Source organism: Pipistrellus kuhlii, unplaced genomic scaffold, assembly GCF_014108245.1.
Source record: "Pipistrellus kuhlii isolate mPipKuh1 unplaced genomic scaffold, mPipKuh1.p scaffold_m20_p_3, whole genome shotgun sequence".
Taxonomy (NCBI): domain Eukaryota; kingdom Metazoa; phylum Chordata; class Mammalia; order Chiroptera; family Vespertilionidae; genus Pipistrellus; species Pipistrellus kuhlii.
The window spans coordinates 69,518,496-69,540,389 of NW_023425529.1; the positions used below are offsets into that span (position 1 = coordinate 69,518,496).

General features: G+C 37.3%; 1 protein-coding gene across 4 annotated transcripts in view; it reads left to right on the forward strand.

Moving 5' to 3' along the window:
* Positions 1-21,894, forward strand: part of TMTC2 (transmembrane O-mannosyltransferase targeting cadherins 2) — a 412,316-nt gene that overhangs the window by 321,102 nt on the left and 69,320 nt on the right. For 3 of the 4 annotated variants that reach the window (XR_006742882.1, XM_036456330.2, XM_036456331.2), the window contains exon 10: positions 17,361-17,475. Coding sequence is in view for 3 of the 4 variants with exons in the window: in XM_036456330.2 (XP_036312223.1) it covers positions 17,361-17,475 (115 nt within the window). In the remaining variant the exon portion in view is untranslated. Of the gene's footprint in view, positions 1-17,360; positions 17,476-21,894 lie in introns of those variants that run through there. The other variant, XM_045588305.1, reaches the window with a different exon arrangement.

The following is a 21,894-nucleotide window of genomic DNA, read 5'->3' on the forward strand; positions in this document are numbered from 1 at the left end:
TATGTATGTATTATTATTACCTTTATACTATATCATACTTCTGATTTTTTTTTTTCCAGTGTGGTAGTAATGAGTAATGCTCCCATGAGAAATTTTTTATTTATTTTCATTTTTTATATGTTTTTATTTGTTTTAGAAAGAGAGGAAGAGAGAGATAGAAACATTAATGATGAGAATGCCAATTGGCTGCTTCTGCATGCCCCTACTGGGGATCAAGCCTGCATCCCAGTCATGTGCCCTAATCGGGAATTGAACTAGTGACCTCCTGGTTCATGGTCAATGCTCAGTCACTTAGCCACACCATCTGGGCTGGATTTAATTTTAACAGAAAGTGCAACAAATTTATTATTGTATGCTATTTAGAAAACAGTAGTAACACATGTTTACCAAATAAATGTGTTAAAAACTGATTCTTTTTAGTACCCCTGGATTATTTAAAAATCTTGGCATACATCATTATCAGAAGTAGATTTATTTCCTAATGAAGGAATGACTACATAATTCAGTGTAATCTTATAATATTCTTTTTCCTACTCTCGGGTAGAAAACGGAAGACACTCAAGATGAGACATCAAGCCGAAACTGGTTTGGCTCACTGGTAGAGCGTCGATCTGCGGACTGAAAGGTCCCAGGTTCGATTCCAGTCAAGGGCATGTACATTAATTGCGGGCACATCCCCAGTAGGGGGTGTGCAAGAGGCAGCTGGTCGATGTTTGTCTCTCATTGACGTTTCTAGCTTTCTATCCCTCTCTCCTCCTCTCTGTAAAAAAATCAATAAAATATATATATAAAAAAAAGATGAGCCATCGAAAGGAAAAATTATAGCACAAATAATCTATTGCTACAAATGCATAGAAAATCCATAACTGAGTGATTGAAATGTCTATTTCCCTGTGATCAAGTTATTAAAAATGTGCATTTAATGGAATATTAATGATATTTAATTTAGGGGTATATATTTCAAATGACTGAAATTTACAACTGGAAATTTCTTTTAAAATTATCTAACATAACCCATTTGATATATAAATCAAAGTCTAGGAAAATGAAGTTGACATGTGTAAGTTAGTTGTGGGTAACTAAATTTGGGGTTCTTTTATAACCGCTATTGCTTTTTCTGCTATATGTTCTATTTCTTCTCGCAACATTGGTAGATAGGCAAATGGGTGTGTAAATAGATAGATTTTCTTTTTTTATTAGTCGGCCCCTTTGTTTAGTTTTAGATTGTCAAAGTCATATAAGTCATGACAGTTTAACATTCTTAAGAAAAGTTTTTTATTAATGTTAACATGTAAAATATAAATCTAATAGATGCAAGGCATTGTTATGTTTTTAGAAAGTGAATAAATAGGATGATATAAAAAATTATCAGCATATTCTCATTTTTGTAGGTAATTAGATGAGAAGTCAGGTACATGTTGAAACCAAGAGTAAGGCAGAGCATTTTTGAAGAGATTATATTTGAAATCTGAAAGCTTAAGTCAGCTATTTAAAGAATGAGGTAAAAGATTTTCAGACAGAAGAAACAGTAAGTTCAAATATTACAGGCAAGACCAAGTTTACTTTCACAGCAGGACAAGAAGGCTAATGTGAGTAGGAGTAGATTGAGCAGGAAGGGAAAGTGGAGGAGGTAAGACTGTAGAGGAGGCAGAAGTAGAGCTTTGTAGACCAAAACAAGGAGTTTGCACTTTATTATTCTACTGGAAGAGCAGGTCAGGACCAGAGGGGTCAGAATAGAGCAGAGGGAGCTCTGTTGGGGTTTTAGGCCGGAAATGATGGTGGCTTGGACTAGGGAGTGGTTGTGGGAATATATGTACCTTCTTCATAAGATAATTAAAAATAAAGGGGACTTGTTTTCCATTTTGTGCCAATGGAACTGTGCTGCAGTAGTTGTCAGTTGAATTCAGGAGCACTCTCTATTTTAGAATTGGATATGTGTTCCAAAATTGACTGAAAGTTTATTTCATTAGAATTTTTATTCTTGTCCAAGAAGATGCATACTATGAGTTTCATATCAGTTACTATTTATAGATATTCTTGGAATACTTATACCCATGGATTAAATGAATAACAGTACCTCTTCAGCTTAAAAATAAATGTTTAAATGAAATATGCATGTTGTTCTGAATCTTTTCAAAATGCTCTGTTAAATGCCTGTGAAAATGCAGAGTAGGTGAGTTTTGTTCTATTAGAAATTCACTACCCGGGGTGATTTTGTGTGTTTTTTATTTGTTTATCAATGATACAATTGACTTGCAAAATAGCACCCAGTTGGGACTGGACAGGGAGAATTTTAGGAATTTAAACTGGCTGCAATCACAATTAGAAGGCAGTATTCCAAAGCATTATCAATTACTTGTATTTTGAATCTACTAGTTTTGTATCTAGGGAGGAGGGATTGCATTGCAGATTGCCTTTTATTCTTCAGGTTGCTTGTGAGAAAGAAAGCTAGGCAAGTCTAGAAAATGACTCAATAAATTGGACCATTTTATAGAATACTTAGTGGTCTGGTACATGGAATTCATGCATGTGGAGGTGGGGGTCCTTCAGCCTGGCCTGCAACCTCTCCAATCTTGGATCTCTCTCTCAATTCAGATCCATTGGCTCCTAAGCACTCACCTGCCTGCCTGCCTGCCTGATGCCTCTACCTGCTCCCCTGATGGCCCTAACTGCACTCCCCTCCTGGCCTAAACCCCCTAAATGCCTATGTGTTCTCCCTTCCTCTCTGCACCTTCAGACAGGAATGCGGAGTGCTCCCCACTGAGGCCCCGCCTCCATTCTGATGTCCCACTCACTGGGTCCAGGCAGCCCCACAGGCCTGAGTGCTTTCACTGGGGTGACCTAAATAATGGTATTTCTTTGATTAAAAGTGAAAATGCATTTTTGGTGAATGTTTGCAAAATTACCTTAAGGTTACAATTACTGGTAAAATTTCCTGCTTTAGATCAAAACATTTTGTGAAAATGTCAGTGCTTAGTGTCCCAAGGATAGCACAGGCCATTCACAGGTTCATTATTCCTGTCAAGTGCATGTACTTTGGTTGCGGGCACATCCCCAGTGGGAGGTGTGCTGGAGGCACCTGGTTGATGTTTCTCTCTCATCGATGTTTCTAGCTCTCTGTCCCTCTCCCTTCCTCTCTGTAAAAACTCAATAAAATATATTTAATTAAAAAGAAGAGAAATGGATACTATTTTTAAATGTTATTCCATACTATTTTAATTCTTACCTATGTTTTTTTATTTTAACATTCCATGTTACTACACTGTGTCTAATAATTTAATATTATTTGATGTTCTTACCTATGTGTGTTTTATGTGAGATACTTTCCAAAGCCTTTTGGAATTAAAACTTTCTCATGAGTAAAAAGAGAGTTGGGGTCAAGAAAAGGATTCTCTAAGCCACATGTGTCAAACACAAGGCCCGCGGGCCAAATCCGTCCCACCAGGCCTTGCAATGTGGCCTGCACCGCGCTGTCATCACTGCACTCCGCTACGTTTCCATCACAATGACAGTTTATGACTGTTCAGTAAACCATTCGGCCCGCGATTTAGGCTGGATTTTAGATTTTGGCCCCTTCTCTGATTGAGTTCGACACCCCTACAAGCTTACAAGCAAAAACTAAAGAAAAAAATTAAAGGATTAATGTTTTTTACAAAAGGACTATAGTTAAAGAACCAATAGTAAAGTAAATAATTTCCATTAAAGCAAAAGCTCAGTGTATTTAAGACATGAGAAACTGTAAAACTGCAAGGAAAATAAATAGTGTATAAAGACCAAGGGATTTTAACAAATAATTCCTAAAAGAGAAAATATAACAGGTTTTAAAAGGCAGGTAAACATACAATTTTATTAGAAATCAAAGAAATTTAAATTTAAGTAACTGAATTCCCTTGAGATGCTCTAGCTCTTAGTTTCAGTAGTTATTCTCTCAATGATATATCTTAAGGAAATTTAAGTTTTTTAATATTTAAAAATATAAACAAATATAGCAATTGGAAAACAGCATTTTTATTTATTGAAGGCAAAAATAGGAAATGCTTGAAAGTGGGAAATGATTAAATAAAGGTTATTCCCATTTGATAAACTATTATAAATCCTATGTTATGTTTATAAAAAATATGTAATGAGACTATTGCCCAAGGTGTAAATAAAGAGTGGTTAATTCTACAACATAACTGTGTTATTAAAAAGGCAAAACAAAATGAATAATGTTAAGAATGGATGTTTTAGCTTTTTTGATTTCTGTAGCCAGTTGGGTTTTGTTTGTTTTGTTTTTTTGCGGGGGGAGGGGGGGCAGGCTTAATGTTTTTACTTATTTCACATTTTCTTTAATGAGCACATTATGAAATGTGCTTTAATAAAATGAAAAAGAATGAGTATTTTAATTTATCATTTATAGGAAAGATAGGAAAAGTATTACAGTAACTAGATAATTATTTATTTTTAAATTATAATTTATTTAACAGAACTCAACATGTAAAATTTAAGACATAAACATTAAAGAGAAAGGAATAAAGTAGAGAAAAGCATCTTGCCTGAATTATTTATTATATACCATATTTCCATGCTGAATTTATCAAATATAATAATAGTACAAAAATTTGCTGAGTACTTTTGAAACCTTAGAAATTCACATGTAGCACCTCATTTAATCCCCACAAGAAGCCAAGTGGGGAAGTCACTTGTGTCCATGTTACAGATGAGGAATGAAGTTGGCAAACTGTGAGGTGGGCTGCCCAAGGAACCAGAGCATTCCTGACTGCTGCTCTGCATTGTCATTGACTCCTGTGTCAGTCTGCAAGACAAACAGAGATTTTATTTATATCCATGGATGCTCTACTGTTAGGTGATGTAATATGTATCAAATACTTATCATTAGGGGCTTTCAGAGGTTGAAGACTATTTTCTACTTATAAAATATGCATAGCTCATTTAAGGTCCTAAGTTTATCAAATGATGAGGCAATTTTTTTTTTAAATTTTGCCTCAGTTATTATTTTATTTTATTTTTATTTTATTTTTATTTTCTATTGTGTAAAGTTTTACACATGTCTTCTTTTTCCTCAATTGCACCTCCCACCCCATAAGGCAGTCTTTATCTATCTGGTATTTTCCCCCCTCTTTTTTCTGAAGACACAAAAGACCTGAAAGGAAGATTGAGAAATCTTTATGGAATTTGTGGGGTTTTTTTAAATATATTTTTTATTGTCTAAAATTTTACATATGTCTTCTTTTGCCTCAATTAAGCTCTCCCACCCCCAGCCATTCCCACCCCGGGCAAGCCCCCACCGCCCCAGTGTCTGTGTCCATTGGCTATGCTAATATGATGCATACAAGTCCTTTGGTTGCTCTCTAACTCCTTCCCGTACCATTTGTCTCTGGATCTATTCTTGTTCATCAAATTATATTGATTATTATATCCCACATATGAGTGAGATCATGCGATATTTATCTTTCTCTGACTGGCTTATTTCGCTTAGCACAATGCTCTCCAGTTCCATCCATGCTGTTGCAAATGGTAAAAGTTCCTTCTTTTTTACAGCAGCATAGTATTCAATTGTGTAGATGTACCACAGTTTTTTAATCCACTCATCTGCTGATGGGCATTTAGGCTGTTTCTAAATCTTAGCTATTGTACATTGTAATGCTGTAAACAGAGGGGTGATATATCCTTTCTGATTGGTGTTTGTGGTTTCTCATGGAACTTGTGTATTTTTGATAAGCATTCCATTCTTAAGTTCTACTTGAATTGTCTTTTGAGAAAGGAGACTAAAAGAATCGAGTATGCATATAATGTGTCTTATTTTGATTCCACTACTTACTGATCTTTGAAAGTTATTTTTAATAACCTTTGTTATGAAGTTATATAAAATACTAATTAAAATAAATATACCTCATATAAAATTTTAGTTTTCAAAGCCAAACTAAAACCCTTACCTATATTATGTCAACATATAATACCTATATAGTGTGCGCTTTGAGGCATGTTAGCATCTTTCATAAAACACATTTAAAAACTGACTGGTGGTGGTCGCAGTCAGGTGTCACCTGGCCTGGCATGGTCACGCAGAAAGGGTGCTTGTTTGCTGTGTGACTTTAAGCAAGTGTCTTATACTCTCAGAGCCCGCACTTTCTCATAGGTAAAATGCTGAAAACACCATGCTCCTGAGATTCTGAGGTAACAGTTCTGTCCCACTGTCATCGTTCCTTCAGGCTGTTATTGAAGAATACCAAAACTAGATGGTTTATACAGTAAACAACAAAAAGTTCTGGAGGTTGGAGGTCTGAGTTCAGGGTGCCAGCATGGTCCAGTGAGGGCCCTCTTCTGGGTTCCAGGCTTCTCCTTGTATACTTGCCTGGTGGAAGGAGTGAGGGGTCTCTCTGTGGCCTATTTTATGAGGGCACATTTATGAGGGCAGAGCTCTCCAAAGTCCCTGCCTCTAAAACTATCACCTGAGGAGTTAGGATTTTAAAGCATAGATTTACGGAGGACATGAGCATTCAGACTTTAGCACCCACCAAGTTTTATTATGACACTTAAAAAAAACAACACTATTTAGTATATAAGGATTATAAGATACCTCACAATATGAAAATGATTAAATGCATTCAAGTAATATGGTATGACCTTGACTCCAGATTTCTGAGAATTTACTTAAAGAAAAATGCTTGGTGTATGCTGGACACCTCTTAGTGTATGCTCTTTAATAATGGAGCTATTATTGAAGCTCAGTGTTCCACAGTTAGGTTCCTGACCCAGTGCTGGGTGCTTTTCTGTATAGGTTGTCTCACTTGAGTAACTAACCCTGTGCAGAAATGATGTTATCATTATATTACAGATGCAAGATTTAAGGTATCAAAGTATGACTTAATTAAAGACTCTAGCTCTAGGAATTTGCCAGAGCAAGGATTTTAACCTCATCTGACTCTTAAACCCATGATATGTTATGGTTTGGCTGGAGCTTTCAAAGATATTGGCTCTTACCAGACACGAGCCTGGTGAGTCCCCACTGGTGACAGACCCAGAATGCTGAAGTCTTGGAGGACTGGAGCTCTCCTAATCCTTTACTTAAAGCCTCAGGAAGGACCGTCCTTGGGGCAGGGAGAGAGGCTAAAAGGGACAGAGGAAGGGAAGGCGCTCATGTGGAGGGGAGTATAAAGACTGGACGCCAGGATCCAGACCTCACGCTGCCGGGTTTCCTTATGCTGCCTCGTTTAATTCTTCTGATGACACAGCCAGGTTTTTGCTGTTTAAATAAGTGAGGAGGCTGTGGATCAAAACCAGAGTTTGGGGAATAACCAGAGTTGCCTTGCTCCAGGGATTTCATCACTGACCATTGTGCCTCACACAGAGAAGGTGCCTCAATTAAGAAGGATGCGCTGGATTTCAGTTACTATCACTCCTCCATGGTCTCATCTCTGCTTCCATTTTTCACATGGGGATAGAGGCCACTTGGTTTAAAATTGCTTATAACTATCGATACATCATGCTTTGCTCAGAAGTTGCAGTTGAGTACTTGTCTGAGTCTTTTGGGGCTGCTATAACAAAATACCATAAAGAGGGTTACTTATGAACAATAGGCATTTATCTTTCACAGTTCAGAGACTGCAAGTCCAAGGTCATGGCTCTAGCGGGTTCAGTGTCTGGGGAGACCTGCTTTGTCATGTACAGCTGCCCTCTCTCTGTTCTTAAGTACTTGAAGAGGCAAGGAGCTTTTTGAGGTCTCTTCTATACGGCAGTAATGCCATTCACCAGGGCTTTACCCTCATGACCTCAGCCCCTCTCAAAGCCCACCTCCAAGTACCATAGGCTTAGGGGTTAAGATTTCAGCACCTGAGTGGTTGGAGGCAGAGGAGGCCCAGACATTCAGACCATAGCAACAATTCACTGATATTCTTTTGATTCTGTCTTTGTACAGGACGCAAGGAAACACAAAAGCAAGATTGTTAAGAGCTGAATTAAATTTTTGATTAGGGAGTAGAAGGTATAATGGATTTGGACAGTGGATCATGGATTTGGAAATGAGGCATGCCCAGCCCTGCTGCTAATTGTCTCCCAAAGCATGTTCTGCCTTCTGTGAGCCTTTCTGCTCCTCAGTTTCTTAATGTGGAGATGATTGCCACTGCCTCTTATTGTGAGGATTCATTTGCACTTTATAAACTAACTAGCATGTAATAGATGCTCAGTACATCCATTGTAACAATGACCATTTATTATTTAACATTATAATAGAAACTCTACTATGATCCTGGAGAATGAATAATATAAAAAAAAATGTTTGAATAAGATACATAAGTGAGGAACAGAAATTAGGGAAGAGAAGGTAGAATAAAAACCTAGGGATAAAAATAAAGGGGAATCTTTACCCATCAACATAAAGACTAAAGACCAGAGAGAGAAAGAATAATTGCTTTCAAGAAGGACAAGGTTATAAGTAACAATTATTTATAGCCATAGAGGGAGAGGAGGTGGGGAGGAAAGAGAGATGGAATGGGGAAGGGAAGAGAGAGGAAAACTATTTTTCCAGTCTTAATTATTTTGATGTAGCTAATGCATGCGCTTTGTGATTCTGATTAAAGCAGTTGTTTCCAAAGTTTGTCTGTGCCTCAATGGACACATCTGTAAAGCAGTACCTCTCAAAAGCCCTTGCAGATGGCCTGGGTGCACTATGTGTAAACGGAGCCCTCCTAAGGCAGAGGATGTAAGCTCACTGAACTACCTCTTGGTTTCCATGCCACCCACCATAATTAAGTCTCAGATTAAGCTCCTTTCTTCAGTGACCTCAGCAACTGTGTGAGTCCTTCTGTCTACCTAGTCTCTTTCCTTGCCTTAAGAATGCACAATATCCTAAAGCAAAAAGAGGCTACTCATCTCTGTGTCTTTGATTAGGGTCTACCTCTCACCTAGGTATGTCTTCCTTCCTGTGTTTCCCATAGGTGATAAATCTCAGATTGTTTGAAGCTTAGTGTGATGTTCTCTTCCTTGTTGGATCACACACGATCCCTATTGAATCTATGTATTACTTAAACTTGTAAAGAGACTGTATTGCTTTCCCCCTCCTTGTCCCATCCCCTATTCCTCCTTTCTCTTTTACCTCTTCTCTTCAATTCCTCCCAGTTCCCTCTTCTCCATTCCATTCCCCATATGGCAGTCTACATAAATCTCTCAATGGTTTTCTGGCATCATACCTGTTCTGTAACGGGCCAGGGAGAAATAAATTCAATGAAGAGATGAAAACCTTCCTGACTTCCTTTCAATTGAGCATGGAGCCCTGGGCTGCTATTTCTCTAATCTCCTTTTCACTAGACATTTTTCATGCTGTCTGTCCAAGTCAGGTCAAATTCATGGTCTCATGTTCATTTAGGGACGGATCCAGCCTCACAGCCTCAAAATAAGGGGGTCTAGATTGATCTCCTGAGTGTTTTTTTCTTGTTAACCTGGTGTACTTCTGTATTTGGCCAGTAACTCTGGCATACCCAATTCACTGGGTCTCAGTAAACCACAGTTTTCTTAACTCAGGCTGCCAGAAACAAAAAACACAAACCAAAACTAATGGAAGCGGAGAAAGATTGGTTTTAAAGGGTGAGAGCATTCCTGAAATTCAAGAGATGCTCTGCAAGAGAGTTGCTCGGCAAGTCTGTTTTCAGAAAAGCAAAGGAGATCCTCCTCTATGTTTTTAGTTCTCCCAGGCAAAATTAGCATCTATTAACCAGTAACCAGTCTTCTTTAGCAGCAGCTCCTTTGGACCCCTAGAATATAAATCCTGATTGTAGCTTTTTACCCACTCTGTCTTGTCAGGAATGCGTTATTCACCTCCCCTAATAGAAATACTCTGAAGATTCTGCTTCAGTTCCCCTTTACCCGCCCATTTTGTTACCATTACATGTCACAAGGCCAGTCAGCCTCAATTTTTCTACCATGGTCTTTTCCCTGTTCCAGTGACCTGAGTCTTTGAAAAGTCCCCAGGTATCAATGATTTCTTCTGGATGCCAGTGATATTCTTTGTGATGATATGGCTACTAATTATAGGATCATAGCCACTTTATGATAAATCACCTGTGCCCTTTACTTTTTGTACATTCAACTTTAATTAGAAGTTGAACAAAAATCAAACAAAAATTTCTCTTTATCCACTTAGCCTGTGTTACCTTGTACCTCCATTTTCAAATGTATATCCATTTTGTGGTTAAGCCCTGTCCGTAACAAACACTTTCCTCTACTAGAATGGCACTGTTTCAAGGATAAATGTTTCATTTATCTTTGTATCTCTGATTGCAAGTGTTCCCATATCTTGTGTATACTAAGCACATTATATATTATTTGGATTGGCTAAATTGGCTATATTACATTTCTTCTTCTTTTCCCAGACATTGAATTCATTCCTAGCACAGTGAAATAGCCCTATTGCATAGTATGACCTGTCCCAGAATTAAGATATCTTAGAAGGTATGACTGATGTCTGGATTATTTGTTGTATACTCAGGAAATTCAGAGATCTAAAGCCAGGTTGCAAGGTTGCTCAACACTAAGAGGCACCATTCATAGTTCCTAGAGACTTCACCGTGAATGGCAATACTCAGCATGTTGGCCATTCACTGCAGCCTTGCCTAACATCACAGTAAGGTGCAAGGATGTGAACAGATGCCTGCTTACCTAGGCTGGATGGATTATGGCTTGCTTTTGAAGATGAAACAGTTAGTCATATAGGGATATGATTGGTTAATTCAGTCTTTGAACACATATTTATTAAATCCCCATAATGTGCCATAAAGAAGAGAATGAACCATTGTGGTGTTTTGGGTAAGAGCATTCCAGGAAAAGAGCAGTAGGAGTCTGTGTTCCTCCTGTGTGTCAGATTAACAGCAGGAGGCCAATGGAGATTGAATAGATGACCAAAAGGATAGTAGTCGGGGACAATGGAGGTAGGTCAGAGAACTGAGGCAGGGATTTGGGGCAAAGAGCCACTGCTGATCATATCAGACTGTCTAATAATTTGCACCTTCCCTGACTCAGCTGCATGATGACTGGATCTTCCATTTAAAGGGATCACTGACTGTTGTGTGAGGGTATCCTGTAAAATCAAGGGCAGAAGTATGATCAGTTAGGAGGTAATTTCTGTAATCCAGAGCGAGATGATGGCTTGAGACAGGGTAGTATCAGCAGACATAAAATCGTTCTGGATACATTTTGATAATCTGATGTTCTCTCCCAAGGGCAACTATTCCACTGCAAATGTTATGTTCTAGTTATTTCATAAAAGCTTTTTATTTGTCTTTGCAGATTTTTTAAAGTGACATTTGAATGACTTTTTCTAAAAAGAATCCTGTCAGCATGACACCTATTATATATTGTTTTAGCACTTCATTTAGTTGCATTGAACATAAGGGCAATTTTTTCATCATATTTTAGAAAGAAATGCCCGTCCCAGCTAATCCAGGGGGCTTATATGTAGAACTTTTACAAAGCAGTGTTTGAGCCTGTAGTTTAAGGCCAGTTTATATTTTTATGGATTTCTACCTTTAGGACATCAATTTTAACCCTTTGCACTCCGCTGTCCCCTCTCAGGGGACATCGGAATTCTAGCATATCACTTGGATGTCCCCTCTCAGGGGGGACATTGCAGTTTATTAGTGATCACGGGGAATTGAGTTATTTCAACGCACGTGTCCGCCGCAAAGTAGCGTCGAGTAGCTGGTAGCCAATGTCCAGAATGGTTCGGAGTGCAAAGGGTTAAGTCCAGGAATTACTGAGGAATTGATCTTCACAGTATTATTATATTGAAACATTGGTAAAAATTTAGCAAGTGGTTTAAATGGTTCAGCTAAAGAACTGTCCAAAAAGAAATGGTGTATCGCTGATGCTGAAACAGCTGAGTCCAGAATCATGGACCGCCTTTCCCCTCTTTCCATTTAGCCTGTGGGGAAACCTACACTGTTTGCCTCTGGATCTGGAGAGAATGTTTCCTTTTTTTTATTTTTATTTTTTTATTCTCTTCTGGTATTTCCTACTCAGATGTCTTTTTTTCTTCTTTTTAATTTTTCATCTCATTTTTTTCCTCCCTTTACAATAACTTGAGACAGTTAAATAAGATTATGATAATTAACTTGGGTAAGACAAATTACACACCAAAGAAATAATGGTAAAGTATGGTGGCATGGTACACCCATGAGAGCAAAATCTATTTTACTTAAGATTTTTGTGGTTTCTTTATTTGAAATTCTACTCTATTATCAAACACAAAGAATGTATTTGTCTACTGCATGTAAAAGAGAAGTAATTTCTCAGAAATCTCTTCTGCATATGAGGGATATACAACTCTTAAATCTCCTTATTTTAAAAATCTGAAAGAGTAATTTTATAGTTAACTAGAGGCCCAGTGCACAACATTCATGCATTGAGGGGGGAGTCTCTCTCTCAGCAGGGCCTGTTCCCTCTCGCAGTCTGGGACCCCATGGTGGACATCCCCTGAGGGGTCCTTAGCACTGTGGCAGAGACAGAAGAGGCTCCTGCCAAGGCCACTCCACTGGCCAGCCACCAGCCCCATGAGCCTGGTTTCTGGCTGAGCGATGTTTCCCCTGTGGGGGTGCACTGGACACCAGGGGGCAGCTTCTGCATTGAGCATCTGCCCCCTGGTGGTCAGTGCACATCATAAGGGCGGTCGTTTCACCCTTTGGTCGATTTGCATATTAGGGTTTTATTATATAGGATGAGTATATCTTATTCATACATATGTACATGTGTGCAGCCTGGTCATTATGCCTGTGATATAAGGAAAGTCATGGCACATGCAGTGAATCAACAGACACGCTCAGTCTAACTGACAGCTAACCTCAGGCATGGATCCAGAGTCTGGTGCAAAGCATTTATTTTGTTCTTTTCATAAGAGACTGATTTTAAGATTATGAGTACTGGACTAGTAATATCAGCTGGGAACTTATTAAAAATGCAAATGATAGGCTTTCTCCCAAACCCACTGAGTCTGGAACTGTGCAGACAGGGCCCAGCTCCGTGTTCCAGCCAGTCTCCGAGGTGACTGTGATGGGCACTAAAGCGTGAGAACCACAGGGAAAGGTGACCTTGCACAATCCACCCATGTGGATGAACTCCCCTAAGTGCCTGCCTTCAAGTTTTCTTGGTTTCCTTTCCAACCCTCTTCAGTCTTCATAGAGTCCTGACTCCATTTGTAGTCACACTTACGCTGGGAGCCCTAGCTCAGTCTTGGTGGACACAACAATAGATCGTTGTATTCTTCAGTGAGGAACACCTATTTCTCTGTTATTAATATCGATCACTTTTTATTTCGGGGATACAATGCCTTATTGTGTAAAATGGTTCACTTTCCAAGAGCGATAAAAGATGAGAGAATTGAGATCCCCATTCTGCCACAGGTACTATAAGTGGGGTGGCAGAATTAGGACAATCTGGTTTTTGTTTCTTGTTCCAGAATAATAATACCACTCCTCCTATTCTTTTAAGTGCTTTGGTTTAGATGGTAAATGTAGATTATAAGCTATTCTAACACTATTGAAAAGTGATCAAAGAAGGATTCACCAAGAAGGACATGTTTTGGGCATAAACATGAAAGATGCCCACTTACAATAGATAGGCAAACAGGACTAGAGATGTGGGTGGAGAGAAATCTTAGAGGCTAAGATTTCAGGATAAATAATGCTGTAAAGCTGCAGGTTACACTCAGCAAAGCTTAAGTAATTCACAGTCTATTTCTGGTGGGAGCAGTCTATAATAATAAAAGGGTGGTATGCTAATTAGACCTGATGTCCTTTCAGAGGAAGCCAGGGTTGCAAGGAAAGCCTGGGCTCTGGGTGCCAGAGGGAAGCCGCTGCCAGCAGCCAGGGGGGAGGAAGGCCTACTCCTGCACAAATTTCATGCCTCTAGTAATAAATGAAGTTGAGGAAGAGTGATTTGAGATAAAGTCTTCTGGAAGGAGTTGGGCAAATTGTGTTTCCTATTACGTATTCCCCCAATAACATACAATTTAGGTTTTTTGGATAGTTATTAAGAAGGATCTTGGTGTATATTTGTTTCCCGATTTATGTTCCTTCTATGTATTTGAAATGCTTATTGCTCTGTTTGTCATCAGTTCCGGCCTATATTTAAAAAAACAACACACAAAACAGTCATTATAAACATAGTAGAATAAGAATTGACTTTCTACTTCAGTTCATGTTTTCAAACCCAGTTACAAAATAGATACCAAATGATCTACAATTCATAGCATTTTATGCCTTTATCATAATAATATCAGTGCTGGACTATTGAGATTTATAGCCTGTCAAGAACAGAATCGGGGGAATTATGCAAATACCTAACTGATATGTTGTGATATTGTTTTTCTGAATGTTAATATGATGAATGCATTCTATTGCTATAAAATTACTATATGAGAATTATTTCTATCAACATTTACAATAAAAAGGTATGTGTTTCATGTTGCTTTGGGAATATGCAAACTGTTTACAGAAAGCATGTTCAATGGCAAAGTTAACTTAAAGCATGAGTAAAAATTATGGTAAAATTGTATATTTGATTTCACACAATTAGTTAATGTTTCTCTTTTGTTGGTGATTTTGAAACATTAAAGATGTATTTAACATTAACATAGCTTGGAAAAGCTTTGCCCTGGTCCCTGCTGGTGTCACTCAGTGTGGTTTGGATGGCATTTATGCACTGAAAAGTTGCAGGTTAGACTCTAGTCAGAGCACATGCCTGGGTTGTGTAGGAGATAGCCAATTTTTTAGATGCTTAGATATTTGTCTCCCTCTCTCCCTTCCTCTATTTCTAAAAAATATCTTTAAAATATCATTATTATAGCACACCAACCTCTTGTTACTGACCCTCTCTATGTGGACAGTATAGAAATGATGTCCCTTTTTCTCTTTATCATCTGGGCTAATATGCCTTCCCTCTACTGTCTGCAGTGATGAATTTTAAGAAAATAACTTCCTTTTTTCAGTTAATCATTGCATCTTTCTAACCATTAATAACAAAATACATTTCAGAGTTAATAACTGTCTGAAAAGGAAAAAGAACAATTAATAAATTCTGACATTATTCTTTGTTTAATTGTCACATAACTAATAAATATATTTATTATATTTATTAATACTTTTTTAGGTAAACATGTTCTGAAGACGTGTAGTACTTAACATTACATTTTAATTCAAATAATCTATAAAAACATAACTAACTGAAGAATGGGTTTATTTAGCCTGGTATCCTTTATTCATATATATGAGGAGACGGTAAATATTCTGTATGCTGCACATTGTCTAATTCTTGATTTACTTTTTGTAAAGCTTGTACACTTAAAATTGAATGCCACATCAACATATTTGTAGAGTTAGCACATACATGGATTTTATGAGTAATGTGTTTTTCTATTTATAAATGAAACTATTTACAACCCTGTTTCCTTAATCATTATCTAACCCAACAATTATGTTTACTTTGGGAAATGAGAACGGCACAGAATGTTAGGCAACTAACTAAGAAAGTGATATAAAGTTTTTTGTAGAAGTAGCTGACACATCTCCAAGTGCTGATTTTAAAACTGTCACTTTATTTAAAAATGCAGTCTTAAAATTCTAAGCTTATCTTTACTTACCATTCTTTAGCAATTGACTATTGGAAACGCTTATGGGTAGGCAGTGGCTGTGGTTTATTGCAAATCTGAAAGCAGGAGACTTCCCCTGGTATAGTAAGGACTGGTCTCTGTGGGTTAGAAGACGATTTGTAATGTTTATTCGATGAACAGTAGCTAATGCCTCTTCCAGCAGCCACCTGGGAGGACTTACCACTCTTATTTTTTTCTGTTTTCTGTGTGTAATTTAGGATTTGAGAATCTTTTCTTTTTAGGACTTGGGAAGCTATTTTTTGTATTGCTAACAGGAAAAAGGAAAGAGAGATAATCATTAGGTCACAGTTTTGGAATCCTGTCAGATTGTCATCCCTTTATTTGGTTTTCATTTTAAAAGCGGTATCAGATGAGGCTTAACATCATTACTTTTACTGTTAATAAAGCCCTAGCTCTGAGAAGCATCTATTCTCTCTACTTGCATATTTACACTCTTAAAATTGAGCTCAGCTCTTACATTTTTTTCTTTGCTTTTACTATATGATTCTGGGATAACATTATATAACAATTCTTGAGGTAGCCTTTAAAGACTTGCATAGTTCTATCTGCAATAATTTTAACCTTGTAGGGCTGGCCTGAAAGAATCTCAAAAATCTGAATCAGTTAATATTGCTTCCACATTTGTCAGTCAATCTAATTAAGAGCTAACCCAACCTTTCTATGTTCTCTTAATAATTTTTCTGTTACTTAAATATATCTCAATATGCATAGCCCTGTTAGTGTATATGCATCAGAGACAGAAGCTATTTTAAAGAACAAATAATTAAGATCAACTAAATTCCAATTGGTAAATATCTTTTATTTTCCTACAAAGGAACTATCATCCCAGAAGCTCAGAGATTTATAGCTAATAATTAAATGTTATACTACTTATGCATCACATATAATGACTTTATAGGTGAAGGTTTAAACCAGTTGATTGGTGACTTAGTGAAATATATTGCACTTGAGCTGCAGATTCAGCAATAGGACTGACACAATGCCTTAAATCTCAAACACTTTTATATTAGAAAGCTTTGGTAATCATTTCAAAACGATGTCAATGAAACCATCAAGCTGTGTGCCTTAAACTTACACAGTGATGTGTGTCATTTATTTCTTAGTAAGACTGGAACGAAAATAATATTATTCCCATAAGACTTTAAAAATTGTTCTTTTTACATTTTTACATAACATGGTATATCTTTTAAGTTATTATTTATAATATCTACTTTATTCATTTTATTTCTTGCTTCAATGGGATTTTATTTTAAGAAAAAAATTGTTAATGTTCAAGATAAATGCATTTCAATATCCTGCAATTAAAAGAAAGGCCTGTAGTCGAAGCCAGTTTGGCTCAGTGGTAGAGCGTGGGTCTGTGGACTGAAAGGTCCCAGGTTCGATTCCGCTCAAGGGCATGTACATTGGTTGTAGGCACATCCCCGGTAGGGGGTGTGCAAGAGGCAGCTGGTCGATGTTTCTCTCTCATCGACGTTTCTAGCTCTCTATCTATCTCCCTTCCTCTCTGTAAAAAATCAATAAAAAGAAAAAAAAAGAAAGGCCTGTTAAATAAGAGTACAGATGAGCATTTATGTATATGGCACATGTAATTCTTAGCTTTATATCACTTTAATCTCTGCTTTTATACTTTTCTCTATAGCATCTTTATTTATTTCAAAGGATTGCTGTATTTAAGTTAAAGCTCTCCTGCTTTCATACTTTACAGGTCAATTTCTTCTGGAAGAAGCTCGTCTGTTAGAAGCAGCCGAAATGGCAAAAAAAGCAGCAGAACTGGACAGCACAGAGTTTGATGTGGTCTTCAATGCTGCCCACATGCTCAGGTTAGTTTTTCCAACTGTACCTTAAAAGATCAGCACTGTGGGTTTGCGAACGCAGTTAATTCTACTAATCCCCATCATACTACCTCATTCCACATTCATAAATTGGATTATTCTGCTTAGCCCTGTTAAAATCAGGACTATTGTTTTCATTCTAGTTTGTGTATACATTATGTAGGACATACGAGTTTTCAGGATTCTCTAAATATTATAAAGATCCCTCCCCTTCAAAAACTATTGGTCATAAAATACAAAGAGAAAATTGCACAATTGAAATCAATAACTGTCTAGTTAATTATCTCCAAAACAAAACATATGTCAATTAGTCAACTGCATCTCAATTTTTGTGGGGTTTTTTTATTATTAATTAATTGCACTGAATGTGTCATGTGGTTACATTGGATTATGTTTGGTATGGAGAAGATTATAAAATACAAATATATTTAAGGCCTTTCAAATTCTCAAAATGGCCCAATAATTAGCACTGTCAACTATGCATATCTTTAGACCTTTAATGCTTCTATATTCAGAAAAATGATTAGGAAGGTTATTAGAATACTAGTGAAACAATTAAAAGGCAGATCAACAATTTTTGTTGTGAATATAAAAATCAATGCATCCTTCAGTGGGATTTAGATTAAAAGAAGATGTTTTTAAAAAACTGACAGTTGTTTAAAATACTTTATTTTTTTTCTATTAGAAATATGGATATATCTTTTGCCATACTCTCACCTGAATATCACTCTATTGCATCATCTAAATGCTTCATTAGGTGACATTTATACTATTGGCTCAATGTACAATGTCTAGAGATAAGTTTGTAATTATGAAGATTACTCTTACAAGGGAAGACAACAGGAAATTGGATCACATTTGTATGATTTTAAAATATGAACTTTCAAAAACAAGTACTGGTAGAGGAAATATTTTTTACTTTTTATTTTGAGATCATCGTAGATTTATATGCAGTTGTAAGAAATAACACAGAAAGGTTTTCCTATACCTTGTAGAACTACCCTGTCATATCAACATCAGGATATTGACATTGATATAATCCACTGGTCTAATTGTGATTTCCTAGTTTTACTTGTGCCTGTGTGTGTGTGTGTGTGTGTGTGTGTGTGTGTTTAGTTTGATGCATTTTTATCAGTTGTATTGCTTTTGTAGCCATCACCACAGAAAATACAAACTGTTTACATCATCAGAAGCATTCCTTGTGTTGTCCTTTTATAACAACACTAGATGCCTGGTGCAAGAAATTCATGCATGGGGGTGTGTGAGTCTCTCAGCCCAGATTGCACCCTCTCCAATCTGGGACCCCTCAAAGGATGTCCGACAGTCCCACTGGGATCAGGTCTAAACAGGCAGTCAGACATCCCTCTCACAATCCAGGACTGCTGGCTCACAACCACTCACCTGCCTACCTTCCTGATTGCCCCTAACTGCTTCTGCCTGCCAGCCTGATCACCCCCTAACCACTCCCATGCCAGTCTGATTGATGCCTCACTGCTCCCCTGATGGTCCTATTGCCCTTAACTGCCCTCCCCTGCTGGCCTGATCACCCCCAACTATCCTCCCCTGCAGACCTGGTCACCCCCAACTGCCCTCCCCTGCTGGCCTGGTCCCTCCCAAGTGCCCTCCCCTGCAGGCCTGGTCACCCTTAACTGCCCTCTCCTGCAAGCCTGGTCCCCTGAACTGCCTTCCCCTACAGGCCTGGTCATCTCCAACTGTTCTCCCTTGCAGGCCTGGTCCATCCCAACTTCTCTTTCCTACTGGCCTGGTCTCCTCCAACTGCCGTTCCCTGCTGGCCTGGTCCCCTGCAACTTGCCCTCCCCTGCTGGCTATCTTGTGATGGTCATCTTGTGTGCACATGGGGGCGGTCATCTTGTGTATTGGAGTGACAGTCAATTTGCATATCACCTCGTTTTTATATAGGCTATTTTTACCTGTCCTCCAAGAACCAATTTTTAAAGCAAGTTTTATAGATTACTTTGGATTTATAATTTGAGATTCTTATGATAACTGTATTTTAATGGCTTTCTACTTGGATTTTTTGTTTTTGTTTTAAATAAGAAATTCAAAGTTTGTTGAAAAGGAAAGAATGTACTCTTGAGCTTTCTTTTAAATGCTCTTACTCTACATCAATATTTAACATTCCTAAAGCTGATACCTACAAAGAGATATCAGGATTCTGTTGACTATTGTTATATTTATAAAATAAGCTGTTGCTAATTTGCAAGATCCTTCAATGGAAAAATAATTTGTAAAAGACAACTTACTTTGTATGACAAGGTTAGGTACTGCATGAGGGGAACCTTCTTGTTCTTCATGAATAAAGCACTATGCTTTTAGTCAAACAAAAAAAAAATCTAAATATAAGAATGCACAAGTTTCCGCAGGCTAATTCATCTTAATCATAATAGATACTTTCATGTATAAGGCCTTTTGCTACATATTAAATCAGTACCAGAAATTCAAGGTCTACCAATGGAAACCCATTATAAGTATATTACAAAACATGTCCTTGATAAATATATTACTTGTAACTTTTCCTTAGTTACCATAGTGCTAGAAACCAATGGAAAGTTTTTGCTATATATTGGCGATGTAGGAATATTTATGATTTCTTTTTCAGAACCTTTCTCTAGCTTTTTTCATTCTGCCTTCCTCATTAAGTTGCAGCCAGTCAGTACTGCTCTGTATGTATTGATTGCAAGTGTGACCACAGCAGTCTGGCCATATTCTTCTATTTAACTTGGTGGCACTCCCCAAAAATGTTTTAACTTAATTCTTTTGATTCAGTCAAATTCAACTATTTCTTGAGTGCTTCCTGTCTAACCTCTTAAATAATCAAGAACATTTAGGACGTGGTTTGCTGAAAGAAGTAAGAACACTTATTGGCTTTCCCCCTGAATGCAGCCTTATTAAAATGGCTAGCTATTAAGATTTTGCCTAATTAGTGTAATATATAGCATTTCCCCTGGAGATGCAAAATTGTTATAAGTTGAGTTTGATATAAATTCTTCTCTCAAGTGCTCTATTCTTTTCCAAGATATTTAGGAGACAAAATTGGCAAGATTTGGTGACCAACTGGGTATGAGGAAAAGGACACCTGACTCCCTGATTATGTCTTGGTTAGCTGTATTAATGGTTGACCTGACATTCCAAATAAGCAATTTAGGAAATTTATAGTTCAAGTATGGTTTGAGGACACTCATTTAATTTCCCTTTGCTTGGCTAATTCCCAAATAATCTATTAATGAGGAGAAAAATTGCTCATCCCAAATGCAAAAAACAGTTATTCTGTATAGGTCAGATAAGATTGGAAGAGAAGAGAGGTCCTGGGGCCACTCATTAAGGGGAAAATCTTTTATCTTATGAGACTTGAAACTTGAGAAATTTCTAACATACCCATTTCAACTCTCAATAATGGATATGGATCTTTCTCTGTAGGATAACCACATAGAAAGTTCTGAAGTACATGATTTTAATTTGGCAGTCCAGATAAGAATGACAAATCAGATGTATCTAAGTAAAGGGCCTAACCAAAGCAGTGGGATTTATATTAAAATCATAAGAACCACTTAGAACATCTACTATTCATTATAGCAAGATGAGTTGCATGAACACTATGTGGTGTAGAAGTATTAATGCTCTTGACCCAATATGTTTAGCCTTCTGCCTTCGAGAAACACAATAGGATTGCACTTGACTGCCATTTTCAAAGTTGAAGACCTTCCAGCATCTTATTTTGGACATTGAATGTGTGTGAACGTGATGAATGTCACTTTTGTAAGAGTCAGTGCTTTCCCCTTTTTCTGACTTGGAAATTGTGAAATGGTCCTAGGTAGACAAACCTCCCTTCTTACCTGCTTTAGAATGAGAAATAAACTTGGATATCTTAATTTAAGGAGATTTGGGATGTGTTTATTAACTACAGTGTAACCTAACCTGTCCTAACTGATACAGTGTATACCTGTGAAAATAAAATTAGTAGTTGGAAAGAGGAAGAATACAACATCAGGAAAGATGGCTAAGAGATTAATAGGATCTCCAAATTTATGTGTCAGTGGAGGCAAGTCACAGCTATTAGACTGATAATTTAAATAGAAGTATTTTCCAAGAAATTGATGGCAAATACTAAAGATGTGAAAAATTACAACTGAAAGAATTAAAGATTAGAGGATAGATTAAGAATACTATGCACATTCATAATTGTATATGTTTCCCTGTATATATAGTATACAGGTATGCATATATAGTTATATACATTTATATATAGTATATACATAGTATGTAGACTGAGTGGCCAGATTATTATGATCTCTGAACGCACAATAATCTGGCCACTCTGTGTGTGTGTGTGTGTGTGTGTGTGTGTGTGTGTGTGTGTATTAGAGGCCCGGTGCATGAATTTGTGCA